The sequence below is a fragment of the Sciurus vulgaris genome (genome assembly GCF_902686455.1).
Source record: "Sciurus vulgaris genome assembly, chromosome: 9".
NCBI lineage: Eukaryota > Metazoa > Chordata > Mammalia > Rodentia > Sciuridae > Sciurus > Sciurus vulgaris.
Genome location: NC_136469.1, coordinates 24,203,024 through 24,218,204, shown reverse-complemented (window position 1 = coordinate 24,218,204; position 15,181 = coordinate 24,203,024). Strand labels below are relative to the sequence as shown.

Sequence of the window (15,181 nt, the reverse complement as noted above, 5' to 3'; positions counted from 1 at the left end):
AGCTAATTAAATAATTTCTGACAGCTGGGAGATTCAGACCCCAGGACCCCGTAAGGGAGGGTCTCCCTCTTCGTGTCTAATGATCTGTTTTTGTCCATGGTGACATTTATCAGAATCAGCAGTCGATGACTGCAGCACCAAGAGGTCTTCTGGCTGTTTTATATCCTCTCTCACAAAGGGGCCTAGCCACACAGAATGCGTAAAGGTTGTCATCAAAGCCAGGGGCGGAACAGTTGCAGCAATTGCAGTTTTCATGCTGAATCAGAGGAAAGCAGAAATTTTCAGCTGGAGAAATACAGAGTAGAAATAATTGTCTCTGTGTACGTATCTCTGTGGGTGGGGGCTATGTGCACTCAGGCCGATGAGGCTCAGACATCCCACCTGAAACTTATTAACTAGTTCCCTTTGATTGGTATTCAATAAAATTCTTTTTGTGGATCCTGTCTACGGACTTTTGAGGCATCTTTCTCAGTGAGACAGGGAGGATCCAAATGTAGAAAAAAGAAACCAAAAGAAAGCCACAAAAGACAAAGAATTGCTGGGGTGTTTCTGCGTAAGGCTAAAAGATGAGAGCCGAGTGACCACAACCTAAGAGACCTGTGTTTCCTTCTTTCTCCTTCCAGAAAAAGTGAGCAAAGAGCACAATCACACGAAAGAAAACACCATCCGGACGACCACCAGGTAGGCCACGTGGCGTGGGGTCCCCCTCAGAACTCCCTTGTGTGGGGCCTCGGGCCGCTGGGGCTGCGCTTGACCTTGCCCCAGACTGTGTCCTCTGAGAGTCCAAGAAGCCGCGCCTCTTCCACCCAGTTCTGCCAGCACTTCTCAGTTGATGGGAACAGTACAGAAACCAAGGACCATGAGGGGAAGACCCTTAATATTTATTAAACATACACTCTGTGTTGCCTTGTTGAGAAATTTTCCATTTTATTATTTCTTCCAAAAATTTTGTCATGAACCTGTTGTTATTATCATTGTTGCAGAAGTTTTCTTTCCTTTTCTTTTTTTTTTTTGGTACTAGAATCAAACCCAAGGCCTCACGCATGCTAAGCAGGTGCTCTACCACTGAGCTACACTGCCAGCTGCCAGAAGTTCGTTGACTTGAGAGTTTGAATGGGTAGCACAGCTGAGGTTGGGGGCTGGGTCTGTAGTTCATGAATTCTCACAACCTGTCAGTAAACCACCATCCTTATTGCAACTCTGCTCCTTGCTGTCTGGCTGGGAGCTGATCCTTTGTCACCAAGGATATCACATTTTTACCTCCTTAGTGTCATGTAGAAGGCAAGCGTTTTTAAAGCAGAAAAAAGAGAATACTTTAAAAAATTGCAAGAGCCAGGTGTGGTGCTGGCTGCTCAGGAGGCTGAGACAGGAGTGTCACTGGAGCCCAGGAATCCAGGACCTGTCTGGGCAACATAGGGAGAGCTTGAATCAAAAATAAATTAATTTTGTTTGTGCACAGTGGCACATGCCTATAATCCCAGCAGCTTAGGAGGCTGAGGCAGGAGGATAGTGAATCCAAAGCCAGCCTCAGCAACTTATCGAGGCCCTAAGCAAACTCGTGAGATCCTATCTCTAATTAAATATAAAAAAGGACTGGGGATGTGGCTCAGTGGTTAAGCACCCTGGGTTCCATCCCCAGTACCCCCCCCCCAAAAATTAATAATACATAAGTCTTTTAAACTACAGGAAAATCAATATCATCTACACTATGGGCAAGGAAGTATTCTATTTAGAAAATGCAGTTTAAGGAGCTAGCCAATGTTGGCTGCCCATCATTCTGTCATTAGGCAAAGAGGAAGGTCGGCCAGCGTGGCTGCTCAGATGGGGTTTAAAGGCCACCCAGAAGTGGTAAGAACCAACCATCCAGTCCCCCCAACACATTGTGGAAAAGGAATTCAGGGAAGACTCAGCCTCCACCTTTGAAGGACGATCCTCCACCTTCAAACCATGCTTAGTTTTGTGAGTTAACCCAAGACATGAGCTTACAGGATCCAGAAGAGGAATATGAGTTTACAGGATAACAGCTAGGAACCAGGAGAATAAGCCCTGAGCTACAAAGATATCTTTAAGTCAAGGAACTCGGCTGTCCTGAGCAAGCAGAGACCATCTCCCTAATGGTGCAGTTGATTGGTTTTGTCTTTTTTCATTCTCAAAACAAAAGATGAATGATGCTTTTCATTTCAGTGTGTTATGAATTGACCTCAGAGCAATGTCAGGCATGTGGACAGGACTCACCTGAACTTAAACCCAAGGTGTTTTTAAATTGTATTCACTGGAATTCAGGAATATCTATCAGAAACTAACAAAGCCAGCTTGCCTCCTCCTGGGCTAGACAGTATTAGGGAAAGCCCCGTCTCTGACACGGATGGAAAACGCGTCATGTGAAGATGCTCTGTGGACTGTACTGGATATGAGTCAGGGTGTGGAAAGGCTATTTTGTCTATTAAGTTGGATGCCAAGTAGATATGAGTTGCAGTAAGCTCCTCCTACATGTAATCCTAAAGCCACAGCATATCACTTGAGCCCCTGGGTCTAAGCAATGATGGAACGCACCAGATTGGTGGACATTGATAGATGGCTGACTAAACAAAATACACATTAATTTTAATTTGCTTCCATTGGTGTTTTTGTTGTTCTTTTTGTTTGTTTGGTGGTGGTGGGGATTGAACCCAGGGCCTTGTGCATGTGAGGCAATCACTCTACCAACTGAGCTATATTCCCAGCCCTCCATCAGGTTCTTGAAGTGTCATAGACCAGGTTTTCTAGAAATAGAGCAGAAGATAGGGATTCCCATAAGGTGCTTTATTGGGGAAGTACCCTCAGAGGGGAGGTGACGGGCAGGAGATGGAAGGGGCAGACCTGATCTAGGATATGGTTTCACTGGGGGTCTAGCTTCAGCTCAATCCCAAAGGCTCTGTGCCCCCAGGTTGTTCACTAGCTTCAGGTCCCCCCAGGGTAGAAGTGTCCTCCCAGTGGGGAGGCTTCTCACTCATAGTTAGCAGCCAGCACTCTGCAGCTTGTGCGGGTGCCCAGTGCAGCAAGGAGGCCCTGGGCAGGACCCAGTGGCACGTGCCAGGGGGTTTCTGCTGGCCCTTTAAGATAACCTGGTAGTACATAACAGAACGATGTGCCTGGAGATCACGTTATTTTGTGCCTTTTAGGTGTTCTGGGAAGAGGCAGGAGGAGGTTTGAACTAGCCCCCCAAAACTGAAATGCACCTCAAGCTCCATTGCCTTGGCTGGAGCTGAAGCATAATTAGAGGGTAAAAAAGCATTTTTTTCTTTTAACCATTTGGCAAAAATGAAGCAATCCTTAAATTCTTCTCTCGCTGGGAGATTGTGAGTAAGAAGAAATTCAAATCAGATCGTTTGCCCAAAGCAAAGGAAGAAGTGCTTCCTAGGAGTCCCTGTAAGCAGAAACCTGTGTTAGAGGAACTTTGGGTTTATAATTCTACCAAATCCTTGATACGCTTTGTTTCCTTCAAGAGGGCCGCTGGCTCAATCAGCCTATCCACAAGTAGGTTTCTTTTTTACCTCTTACCCCATTGCTTCAAGTGGAATAGAATCAAGCTGCTTTATGCCAAGAAATGGGATTTAACTTAACTGATAGCAGAAATGTCATCTCTCTCTCTCTCTCTCCCTTCCTCTGCCTCCTCTTATTTCTGATTCCTGGTTTTAGAAGGAACTTGTTTTGTACGCTGAAAACAGTGTATGGATGGTGATAAGGTGTGATTCACGGTGCAGTTCAAAAAGATTTACATCAAGCCTCTGAATTCCTGAACCTCCAGAGGTTTAGGTACTTACTGGGGTGTTTAGTTGTCATATTTCTTATGTTTGAGTTCCTGGAAGTAGCTGACTATTCAAAGCAATGGCCAATGATTGGAATCAAGTTCAGAATCTTCCACGGAGGAGGGTTACCAGGTATATTTAAGGCAGTTCAATTAGGAAGGGCAGCTCCAGCCTCACAAGACTAAGATTGAACCTGTCTTGCCTTCCTCATGCTCTTGGATACCCAACCGCCTTGCAAGCTCCTGCACTGGAGTCTGGATATCCAGTGGGACGCGGGAGGCATCCAATACTGAAGAAAGGAGTGGATTTTCTCCCTATCCTTTACAAACCCACAACTCCCCTGCCCAGTTGCTTATTGTTATTGATTCTGACATTGATTCCAACCACAGTAACTAAAGACGAGTGTAGCACCCCAAAAAGAAATGCATCATACTTGCTGTCCTGATACGTGCTTACCAGTGACAGGGGGGTGCTGATTTCCATCCCAGGCACCAAGAGAACACGAAGCCCGTGGTGTGAACAGTTCCTTCATTCTGTGCAGTCTGGTGTGACTCCTCTACACATCCTCCCTCCTCACACCTGGCCCTTGGCCACTCTGCTCTCTGTTAGGGCCTCTCTATAAGACAGGCAGGTGTGGAGAGCAGAAAATGACGTCAGATGGCAGTCCTCGTTAGCAGCTTCTAAAACGAGGTTTCGGTGATGCTAAAGGTTGAGATCAGTAACGTGCAAGTTTCTGGATCACTGATTCTCTGCCTCATTTTGTTTTAACTCTTTCCATGGGAAATCTCAGGCACATACCCAAGGGGAGGGCACGTACCTTTCACCCAGATGAGACGATGCTGGGTCCTGAGCCCCATGCCTCCCCATCTCCCTCCCTCCTTTCCCCTCCCCCTACAGGATTTTGAAGCACACCCCAGACATCATTTTCAAAATGGGTTTGAAAATGCATTTTGTTTTCCTTCGAGGAACTTAGATTTGGTTGTGTAAATTAGGATCATCTTCCCAAAAGTAAAGGAGAAAAGCAGTCTACCGAAGTATACCACGTAGCCAGGCAGAAAAGTCAATTTACTTAGCAGCTGGAATGACTGCATAACGTGGTCCTGCTCACCAGTCCTCGACCCCGCCTCCCCGCACCCCGATTGTTTGTACCCTCACATGGGCACCCCCGGAGTAAAGCTGGAACTTCACTGCAAACACTAACATGGCTGTCCTTTTGCCTGTCTAACCTTAGAGTCTAGAAAATTCAATCCAACTGGGTCTCCTCTGAGATAGCGTGTGAACTGAGCGTTCTTCATGCCATTCTATCTGACAAATGAGATGAGGAGAGAGTCCTGGCCAGACCCACGAGAACAGGAGGACAGAACATTTATGAGACTAATAGAATCCTGATTTTTCTCTTTCCTCTCCCCGCTTGAGCCTAGGTTCTGCAGGGAACAGATAACCAGCTATTATGATCATTTGGTAGATGAAAATACATGAGGCATGATATCATAACCAGATCCCAAAGTTTAATGGAATAAAAAGAGGATCTATATCTTTTGACATGGACCATCGCCCCGCCAGATGCCAGATAAGATCAAAAAGGAAAATGGAGCCCTAGAGTAAGAACCAGATAGCTCCTGGCAGGTGACTCAGACTGCTCAGTGTTGCGAAACACCCCGAACCTCAAACAACGGCTGCCAAAAACCCTCTCTGGTTATTTGTTCTCTCTTTTCCCCATTAATAATTCAGCGTCCATAGGGGTGTAAGATTGCAGGCCTATGAGAGAAACTTCTCACACCCAGCTTGCTTTATTCCAAAAGCAAGGAAGCATCTGCTGGAATCTTCCTGTTCTCTGTTACTAGACAAAAAGCAGGAGCGGGGGAAAAAAAAAAAATCAGAGAAAGATAGACCCATCTCATGCTGTGCACACCAATATTTAATTTGCCCAATTTTCAGAATCTGAAATGTGGGCTATTTTCCTATGATTTAGATAATGGCACAAACAGTGTTTGCTAAAAGACATATTCACTTGGAAGTGTCCAATAGAGAATTTCCCTGTGTGATGGTTTCAATTCTGCCCTTAAATATTTATGATTCAGTAATAGAAATTGCTCAAATTTGTAAAAGCATGATGTGCTGCTTCAATTCAGGCAATTTCCCCTTTTCATTTCTTTGGAGAGCATAAGAAAATAATGCTGTATTACCTTAAAAAGTAAAAATTACTTTCAGAGAACACTGAATTAGGCAGAAGCAATTAAGAAAGGAAACAGGAAACAGAGCAAATGAAATTGGTGGTTTTTGAGTACCTCTCCATATGTTCCCTTTACCCTTCTTATTTTGTGATTTTAAATTAAATGCTCTGAGAATTTTATTTCTAAAGGATGGAAATTACTGCTAATTTTATAGAGCCCCTTCAGTTACGATTTTTTTTTTTTTTTTTTGAAGACAAGGCTATTTGGGGGTTGCAGGGTACCACTGCAAAATTTTAAAGATATGTTTCTTATTACACTGCCATCTACTGAAATACTGTCACAGTATAAATATTTAAATCTTTGATGTCTGTGATATTAACCATCTCTGATGCTTTTGTGCAGTGCACAGCCTACACCACTATCTGCAACTGCTCTGACACACATGTTGACTTGAGTCTTTTCATTGAAAATACATCCTTTTCCACTACCTGTAAGTTTTAATCAAAGAAATTAAAATTCATTCTTAAAAACAGTAGATTATTATTCACATGCACACATGCACACACACACTACACCAGGCCTGAAGCTACTTTGTGTATTGTGGCCATTTCATTTTCTTTTCCCCTTCCCATCACCAAGCATTTAGCAGTACTTTTATCTGTTCCCGTACTTCGTGGTCCTACAGGTATGAGCTGCCATTTTTCCTCCCATTTGTGGCAACTGTACAGAATCGTTTGGTTGAAATAATTGCGCACCTTGAACTGCGCTGTGTGTTCTGTTATTCCAGAGGGGCACCTTTAAATCTCCTTTGCAGGGTTTGAAGAGGGCTGTGACTTCTCTCCTCCATTTCTCAACGGGCTCTCCCCACTGTGTTCCTACTGGCTTGCAGTGGTCTCCTGCCCTGGTTGTGTAACTCCTGATTGTCAGCAGTGAAGTCTCATCTGTCAGTCTCGTAAGCAGCTAGCCCAAGCCTGTGCTCGCTGGCTACCCATGCCGGCGGTGTAGGAGCATTGTGACCCAAAGGTGCATGTGGCTTTAGATGCTGGCTTCAGCCTAAGAGTGTCTCTGTGTTGGGCTGGGGAGATAGCTCAGTTGGTAGCATGCTTACCTCTCAAGCACAAGGCCCTGGGTTCAATCCCCAGCAATGCCAAGAGAAAAAAAAAAAAAAAGTCTCTGTGGTTGTTACTAGAAATCTAGCAAAATATGAGAAGCAAGGCTCTGTTAGAGGCCAGACAGCTACTGCCTGTTGCTGCAGCCGGGAGTGTCCACATTTCATGGTACCATGTACAGCAGCCACTGTCTTGCATCATGGCAGGGAAGACCAGGGCCCTGTGTGCAGCTCACCTCAGCAGAATGCCCATTGTCTTTGTTTATGTATGAAATCAGATTCCTGTGGGAGATCAGGTCCTCCCGCTGACATTTCCAGTATCCGGATGTGCAGGGTTCACTTCCTTGGCCTGCGGTTGGCCGGGGCTCCCCGGGTCTGGCCTCTTCACTGCAGGGCCCTTCACAAGGCCGGGCATTGTGCTCCTTGTCCTAAGAAGTTTCCTGGCTCCACAGTAGGTGAATGCTAGAGCAACCGGAACCTGTTTCCTGAGCTCTCAGTGTTGAGTCGTCCCTGTTGGCCACCTTTATGACAACCCCAAATGGAAGTCATTGTATTTTTTCAAAGAAAATATAAAACATGACCCATGTATATTTCTTTTCTAAGATGCTCTGGTTTTCTTCTACCATGTACTATTCAGTTTCTTCCTTCCGTAGCTTCTGGACTAATGAAGCTGAAGCTACTGATGCTGAGGGTCCCAATTTAGATATTCTTGCCCGTGTCTTTGACCGCTGTCCCTCCAAGCTCACTCTTTGCAAGACCGAGTCTGTTCATAAGTAAAGGATCCTAAATAATAAAATTTGATAGCTAATTTTTTTTTAAGTTTTCAAAATAATTTTGATTTCCAGAGAATATGGGGACTCTTACAGAAGGAAAAATTTATCACTTATAATCTTATTGGCCCGAAAGAGCCACTACGAAGTCAGTGATGTGTGGCCTTGCTTAGTTTCTTTCTACTTCAGTGTATATGTTTTCTTGTGAAAACTGCATCTTACTATGTATTTAGTTGTATAATCTTGCTTCTGTGTCTCACAATATAGTAAGTACCTCTTTCCGTGTCAGTAAAAGTAATTTGGTGTTGCTCTTCAAATGTTCGCACTGTATTCAGAGTTTGCATGTGTGGTACCTTGTCACTTATTCTTTCAGTCCCCTGTTGCTGGATGTCAAGGACTCCCCCTCCCCCAGCTTGTTGGTAATGTAAACAGTGCTAGGATAAAAAGACTCAAAAAAGCATTTAGGTCTTTCAGTCTTCCGCTAGGGATCGTCAAACTGACTTCCAAAAAAAAAAAAAAAATGTATGTAGAATTCTACCAATGAGAGGGAACAACAGAGGGACAGACAGAATTTCAAAAGTCTGGCCCAAAACAATTTTTTTTAACTAATGAGGAGATTGAAATCATATATTATGGTTAAAACCTTTTTATTTATTCATTCTAGGGATATTGATCATTTTGCTTACGGTGAAGTGTTTGTGTTTGTTTCTTTGTGTTTTTTCTTTTATTGTCATTTATTCTTGTTTGATGCCTTATCTGGGCTGAAATTTTTCTTCAGTTCTTGCTACTGATCTTTTGTAATTATGAAAATTTTTCAAAGCAAAGTGAAAGAATGAAGTGTTAAACCTCCATCTCCCATTACCTCGATTGAATAATTATCAACATTTGTCATGCAACCATTCTTATTCTTTTTCGTGTGTGTGTGTGTGTGTGTGTGTGTGTGTGTGTGTGTGTGTGTTGTCTGTCTGTGATGCTGAGGATGGAACCCAGGGCATCACGCGTGCTGGGCAAGCCCTCTGCCACTGAGCCCCACCCCCAGCCCCACTCCTGCGTTCTGACTCACCTCCCAGATACATACCTTTCCAGATTCTTTGGTATGTCTCTCTTATAAGAAATAAGAATATTTTCCACAATACCATTTTACACCTTAAAAAATTAACACCACCTTCAGCTTTAAATCACTGGGCAGTTTCTGTTCGATCTGCACCAGCCAAGTGGGCAGCCCGTCAGTGGGACGGGAGGAGAAGGAAGCACACCTGAGCTCGCCTGTCCCTCCAAAAACAAAAGAAGAAACCTGGTGTCTGTGGGGAGTCAACGGTGGCGTGACCTTGGTTCCCCTCTGCCCAAAGGCCCCGTTTGGAAAGCCACTGGATTTGCAGTGGCAGCCTCAATTTGTAGATAAATGTCCCCGCTGACACTTGCAGTGTATGAGATTAATTCAAGTTTTACTCATTACAGGCCCTTTTTCTTTGAAAATGTGTGAGCCCAACGTGATGGATGGCTGGGTTTCCAGGCCCAGCCCACGGGGGTCATTGGAGGTCTCTGTTGTGCTCCTTTTAAGTTTGAATAAGGAATTTTCTGTCTCGGATAGCCAGGGTTATCCTCAGGGCAGAGGCTCACACTCGTTTTTAATCTTGGGTACTCTTTTCCCCAACATTCCCAGACCTGCCCACCAGGGTTCTTTTTATTACATTAAATAAATAAATGAAATCATTCAGGAAGAGGCATATTGAAAAGGGAAGGGCAGGGTCGGTGAATACCATTAAAACTGTGTTTTCTTTCATTTTAGATTACCTTTTAAACTTCAAATACCATCAGTGATATGTGGCAAAACATATACATGTATTAAAAAATAATTTTTTTTTTTTTTTTTGCGGTATTGGGGATCGAACTCAGGGCCTTGTGATTGCAAGGCAAGCACTCTACCAGCTGAGCTATCTCCCCAGCCCGCCAAAAAGAAATATTAAATGCATATTTTTAAGCATAAATATAAAAAGAAAAAACATTCTGGATTTTTAACTAATACATTAATCAAGTAATATTTCAGAAAAATAAAATCAACACAAAGAGTGAAGAAAATTGCATTAGTCATGAAAGTTATGTTGAAAATGAAATACATATTAAATACCCCTCATCCAAAAATCTGAAATTTGAAATGCTCCAAAATCCAGAACTTTCTAAGCATCCCAACACAATGCTCCAAGTGGAAAATGTCACTTCTGGACCATGTGACAGGTCTCAGTGAAACATGAGAGCACTAAAAATATTATGTGCACTTACCTTCAAGTGTATGAGATAGGAAGCAAACGAATTTCCTGCTCAGAATGGGCTTCCATCCCCAAGATGTCTCCTTATGCATATACAGATATTCCCAAATATCCTCCTGATCCCAGGCATTTCAGTTAAGGGATATTCAGCCTGTAATATTACCTGATCATTTTAAAAATGGAAAAGCAGGGGAGTGACAAGGTTTTTGTCTTTCAATTGTGAGCCTATTTCCCGGCACACTAGTCCAGCCTGCTAGGGAATTTCTTTTGGAAATGTGGAGAAGATAGTTATAAATAATCCAAGTATTTCCTCTACTCCTTATCTTCAAACAGTCTCATCTTTCTCATTTGATAAGTTTAGGAAGTTTAAAAAAAAAACAAACAAACTATTCTGTTCTTTTGCAAAGACTGTAATCTTTTGTTGTTAGCAAGCTCTGGTTTTTGTTCAAAGACATTTCCAGTTCTCATTTCCTTTAGCTTCATAAGGTAGACATGGAGATTCGATATGGAGGGTACCTGTATCCATTTTAATTTGGTCACATCCATGTTCCACACATTCAGAAAGTCTTTGAACTAGTGTAAGATTTATTCTTGGAATAACTTTGATCCATTGCCTCCTTCTTCTTGTGGCTTCTGGGAACATGGAGGATTGTTGTCTCAGCTACAGCTTCCTGCTCACTTCAGAATGTCAATACAGGATGCAACTCTTGGGGTGTGTCACAAGGTCTAAGTGACTCAGAGCTGAGGATCTGTGTGTGTGTGTGTGTGTGCCTGTGTGTGCTTTGCTGTTGTTGCTTTGCAGTGCTCAGGATTTGAACACAGGGCCTTACACATGATAGACAAGCACTCTACCATTAGGCTCCACCCCAGCCCTTTTAAAATTCTATTTTGTGAGAGGGTCTCACTAAATTGTCCAGGCTGGCCTCCAACTTGCTCTTTCCTCTTACTGAGTACCTGGGGTTATTGGTGCGAGCCATCAAGCCCAGCAGAGCTATTTTTAAAATACCAATTCAATGGTTTTAGGCAAATATATGACATTTCAGTTCTTATAAAATAACAGGATCTATCAATACCATAAACCAGTCTTGCAGTGTCTTGAACTAGTACCTGGGGCTCAGTGGAGAGGAGGAAGCCCTGTCCACAGGAGGCACAGACAGCCCTCTGGCTGAGTGGTCCAGGGTCCTAGTGCCACTTTGGAGAGCAAATCTGAGCTCCCACCAGTCTGTCCACCCAGGCCTCCAGCTCTCCTTTGCAGTATGTACAGCTTCTCAGACACATCCGAGTCAGAGAACTTGTTCTTAAATTTTCCTTGAAATAAAACAAACAAAAGGAAAATGAACCCAATTCTTTTAGACATATTTTACCCAGCTCTTGGAAGAAATCTAGAAGCCCTTTCTTATCATATGAAACATAGCTGAACAGATAATCAAGTACTTTTACTCAAAAAATCCACTTTTTTCCCATTCACTAAAGCATTTGTGTGTACATAGAAGTCAGATATCACTAAAGGACTTTTACATTTAAATAAAATTTTATTCCACCCTGATCTACCTAGGTCCTTGTGAGTTCTGAGTAAAAACTCATGCTGGAGCAGTCTTTCTTTGTTGAATCTTTCTTTTCTCCTTGCATTTCCCAAGTGCAGTGCTGAGAATTAGCATTGCTGTCCTTTAAAAGGAAAAAAAAAATATTTCTTTTATGTTGCTCCTTTAAAACTATGTGTCATCCTAAACACAATGTTATTTTCTAAACTTTCTCTCACATGCTGCCCCCACCTTCTCTTTCTTTTGCTTTTTGTTTGGTTTTTATTATTGCTGTCAGAATGAGAATTCCCGTAACGTTCTGGTTTCAGTGGTGACGCACAAGGAGGGGTGGCTTTAAGGAGCCAGGCGCTCTAACTCTGCATGAAGAGGAGCTCCCTGTCAGCCCTCGATGTTAAAGGTGGAAATATTTGTGCCACCATCGGCACTTAGCAAAATGTATCACTATTTAGAGCCATAATCTTTTATGGACTGTTTTATTATTTATTGTAAATCTTTCTTTTTGCAGCCCTGAGCTGTTGACCCCACAGCCTGTACCATCTTAGGCCTGAAATTGTCCAGTCTCAATGACAGCACTGCCCCTTTGTATCTTACCCTTTAGATTTTCTACAGAAAACACACACACACACACACACACACACACACACACACACACACACACACTTTCAACATCTGGTTCACTTTTATCCAGAAAAGAAACTTAAATGGAAGTTTCGTAAGACATCTTCTCTAAGTAATGAGACACAGGACAAGAAGCAGAGCATTTGAACTGATCCAGTCCAAACCCACAACTCCCAGATGCTGCTACTGAATATTTGTGGAATATTTAAATAAATTAGCTCAGTCCTCCAGGTAGCATGTGTCCCTGGCCAAGGGGAATACCCTGTGTCCTGGTAGATGGTGATTTTGTTCAATGAAAGTAAGAGACGATCCCCTCTCCCAAGAGGTATTAGTTTCAACATTCTCTTCTACCACCTTTTTACTATAAAATATTAACCAGAAATCAGTCTCTTTTATTTTTCACAGTTCTTGCTTTTTTTTCACTTCCTTAGCTAACCTTCAGATAGAAGGGCTTTTTCATAATGAAATGACAAAGGTCTGGGCAGCTGGAGAGTCAGGGATCCAGAGCCACAGGACATTCACATACCGACTCCTTATCTGCAATAATCTAACCGTTAAGTTCCCAAGTGAAGGACTGTACAAACGTGCCTCTCCATACACGGTAAACTCTGATTTATTTCCCTCGGTGTGCCTATATCCGGCACCTCCTGGAAATTCCGTCCCCATCGCCTTCTCCCAACAGTGACAGTCACTGAACGGCATGCATGGGGTACTGGCCTCAGCACTACCTTCTTGGGTGTGGTGTCCACTGCAAACCAGGCATCAGCAGAGAGCCAGTGACTTCTCCACTTTCCACACACTGTGAGGCTCTGGAGAAGAAAAAGCATGTGTGGGATACTCTCTCCATATTCCAGAACTTACCTTGCTCAGTCCCAAGTTGCACTTCTAGGTGTCCTGTCCTCTCAGCACATGGTCAGAGTTGAAGATGACTGATGTTACCAGAGAACTGATCCACTTAGCAAGTGCAAGAAGCTACAGGGAAGCCTCCAGCTTCGCTTATCCATCCCTCTTGTCCTCCTGCAAAGCAGTGCTGCTCTGCACAGCAGAACAATTACCATAGTGCCACCACAGACTTCAGGACTAAATGGCGATCTGTAAACACCTAATGGCCTCAGTACCCGTTCTTTTTCAATTAGGTTTAAGAGAGGCCAACTTGCCTTCAAAAGCAGTGGGTACAGACAGTGGAGACTGTTCAAAATTGCAAACTGACCACGTCCGTGGGTTACAGGAGTTTTAGAAAATGGGAGCATATCTTATTTTAGAGAAAACTAATGACTAAAATTGTTTTCACTTGCACTGTTTCTCAACTGCAAAGGACTACCTTCAACTTCCTAGGCTCCTTTTTCTTCATCCCTCCTGCCTCTGTTTCTGCCTTTTACTTTATCCATTCCAAGAAGGATCCCTGGATCCACATTGTCTAGAATTCCTTGGGCATTAAGAGATCACCCAAGATCTCTTGGTCAGGGAAGCCAGCCTACCCAGATGCAAATCCTGGCTTAGCTCAGGGGCAGGAGCAACTACTTAACTTCTCTGTGCCTACCAGTAAAATAGGGGTAATAACAATGGTTATTGGGTTCTTGTGAGAATTAACTTAAGTCAACATACACACAGCATTTTAAAACAGTGCTAGATATTTAGTGTTAGTAGCTATTGTTGATTGAGCTTGAGCTACGTACCAGAGACTATAATACCTCATTGAATGCTTACAGTGTCCCTAGAAAGAGTATTTTTGAACCTCTTTTCCAATGATAAAACTGAGGCTAGCAAGATTATTGACTTGACAAAAAGTCACTTAACTAAGTGGCCAATAAGGACCTCAGACTCAGTCAAATCCTTCTGATTCCAAATTGCTAGCCCACTGCACTCCCCACCTCCCTGTACAAATGCAGAGCATGCCCATGGCTTGTTCCACCTGAGACTGATGCTCTGTTAACCCGTTAGAGATAAGGCCTTGTGCTGCCTTGGTTTCTAGAATTTTCTTCATTCTCAGCCCCCATAAGACATTGCTGCTGCTTTTGTGCATTTGTACATTTGGAAGACTCCCTCCTGCAGGAGAAGAATTCTTTGCTATTCAGGATGAAGTGGCCTCCAGGGTAGAAAATTATTTAGAAAGTTGCTTTGCTCAGTGACCGTCTCCCTTCCAGCTCAGTTTCTTCCGAGCAGCTCAGCAGTAACAGGTCTTGGTCCTCACATGGGTGGCAGTGCACACTGTGTAAGATGCAGAGCTCACCCAGAAGGTTGTTCCCCACACATTGCACGGCAGCCTCTGCTGCTTCACCTAGAAACCCTAGGCTTGGTTTTCAACATGCCTGTCATCTTTACCTGCCTTCTTCTAAGCACTTTTTCCATCTGCACAGGCCACTGCTGGCTTGCAGTGATGGCCACCAGCATCACCGTGTTCCCTATGGACTGCTGCTCTGTCTTCTGCAAGTCCCTCCAGGCCTTGCTGCCCCTGGAGCCACACAGAGCATCCTGAAGCCAAAGTCCTTACTTAAGATGCTGCAGTTCTTTCACTTCTGTTGGGACAGAGCTGCAGTCCCTGCGCTGGGGTCCAGCCTCACTCCTCACTGGGCTTTCTTCCAGCTGTGTAGACTGGCTGTAATCTCACGTGGTGCTGGGTCATCATCCCCCCCCCCCCCCCCCACGCCGTCCTTGGAAGCCTGACAGCCCTGTTCTCCATTTTTCTCAGTGGGTTTTTGCAGAAAAGCCCTTGCTGGCCTCCTGGCTAGGCCGGCCCCGTGGTAACACTGTGCCCCTCTCCTGCACAGCTGAGACCACCTGTGCACACCCCATTTATGGATGTGATTGGTCTGCCAGCTCCCTGAGATCCCAAGCCATAGCCAGCGTGCTGACGCTTCTGTTCCCACTGGCTGGCACGTCATACGCACTTGCTGAGCAATTACTGTAAAGCTGAG

General features: G+C 43.9%; 1 protein-coding gene across 10 annotated transcripts in view; it reads left to right on the top strand.

Annotated features, from left to right (window-relative positions):
* ZNF827 (zinc finger protein 827) overlaps positions 1-15,181 on the top strand; it is a 162,292-nt gene that overhangs the window by 87,330 nt on the left and 59,781 nt on the right. For all 10 annotated transcript variants that reach the window (XM_079154128.1, XM_079154126.1, XM_079154131.1 and 7 more), the window contains exon 7: positions 624-681. In XM_079154128.1, the coding sequence (XP_079010254.1) occupies positions 624-681 (58 nt within the window). The remainder of the gene's footprint in view (positions 1-623; positions 682-15,181) is intronic.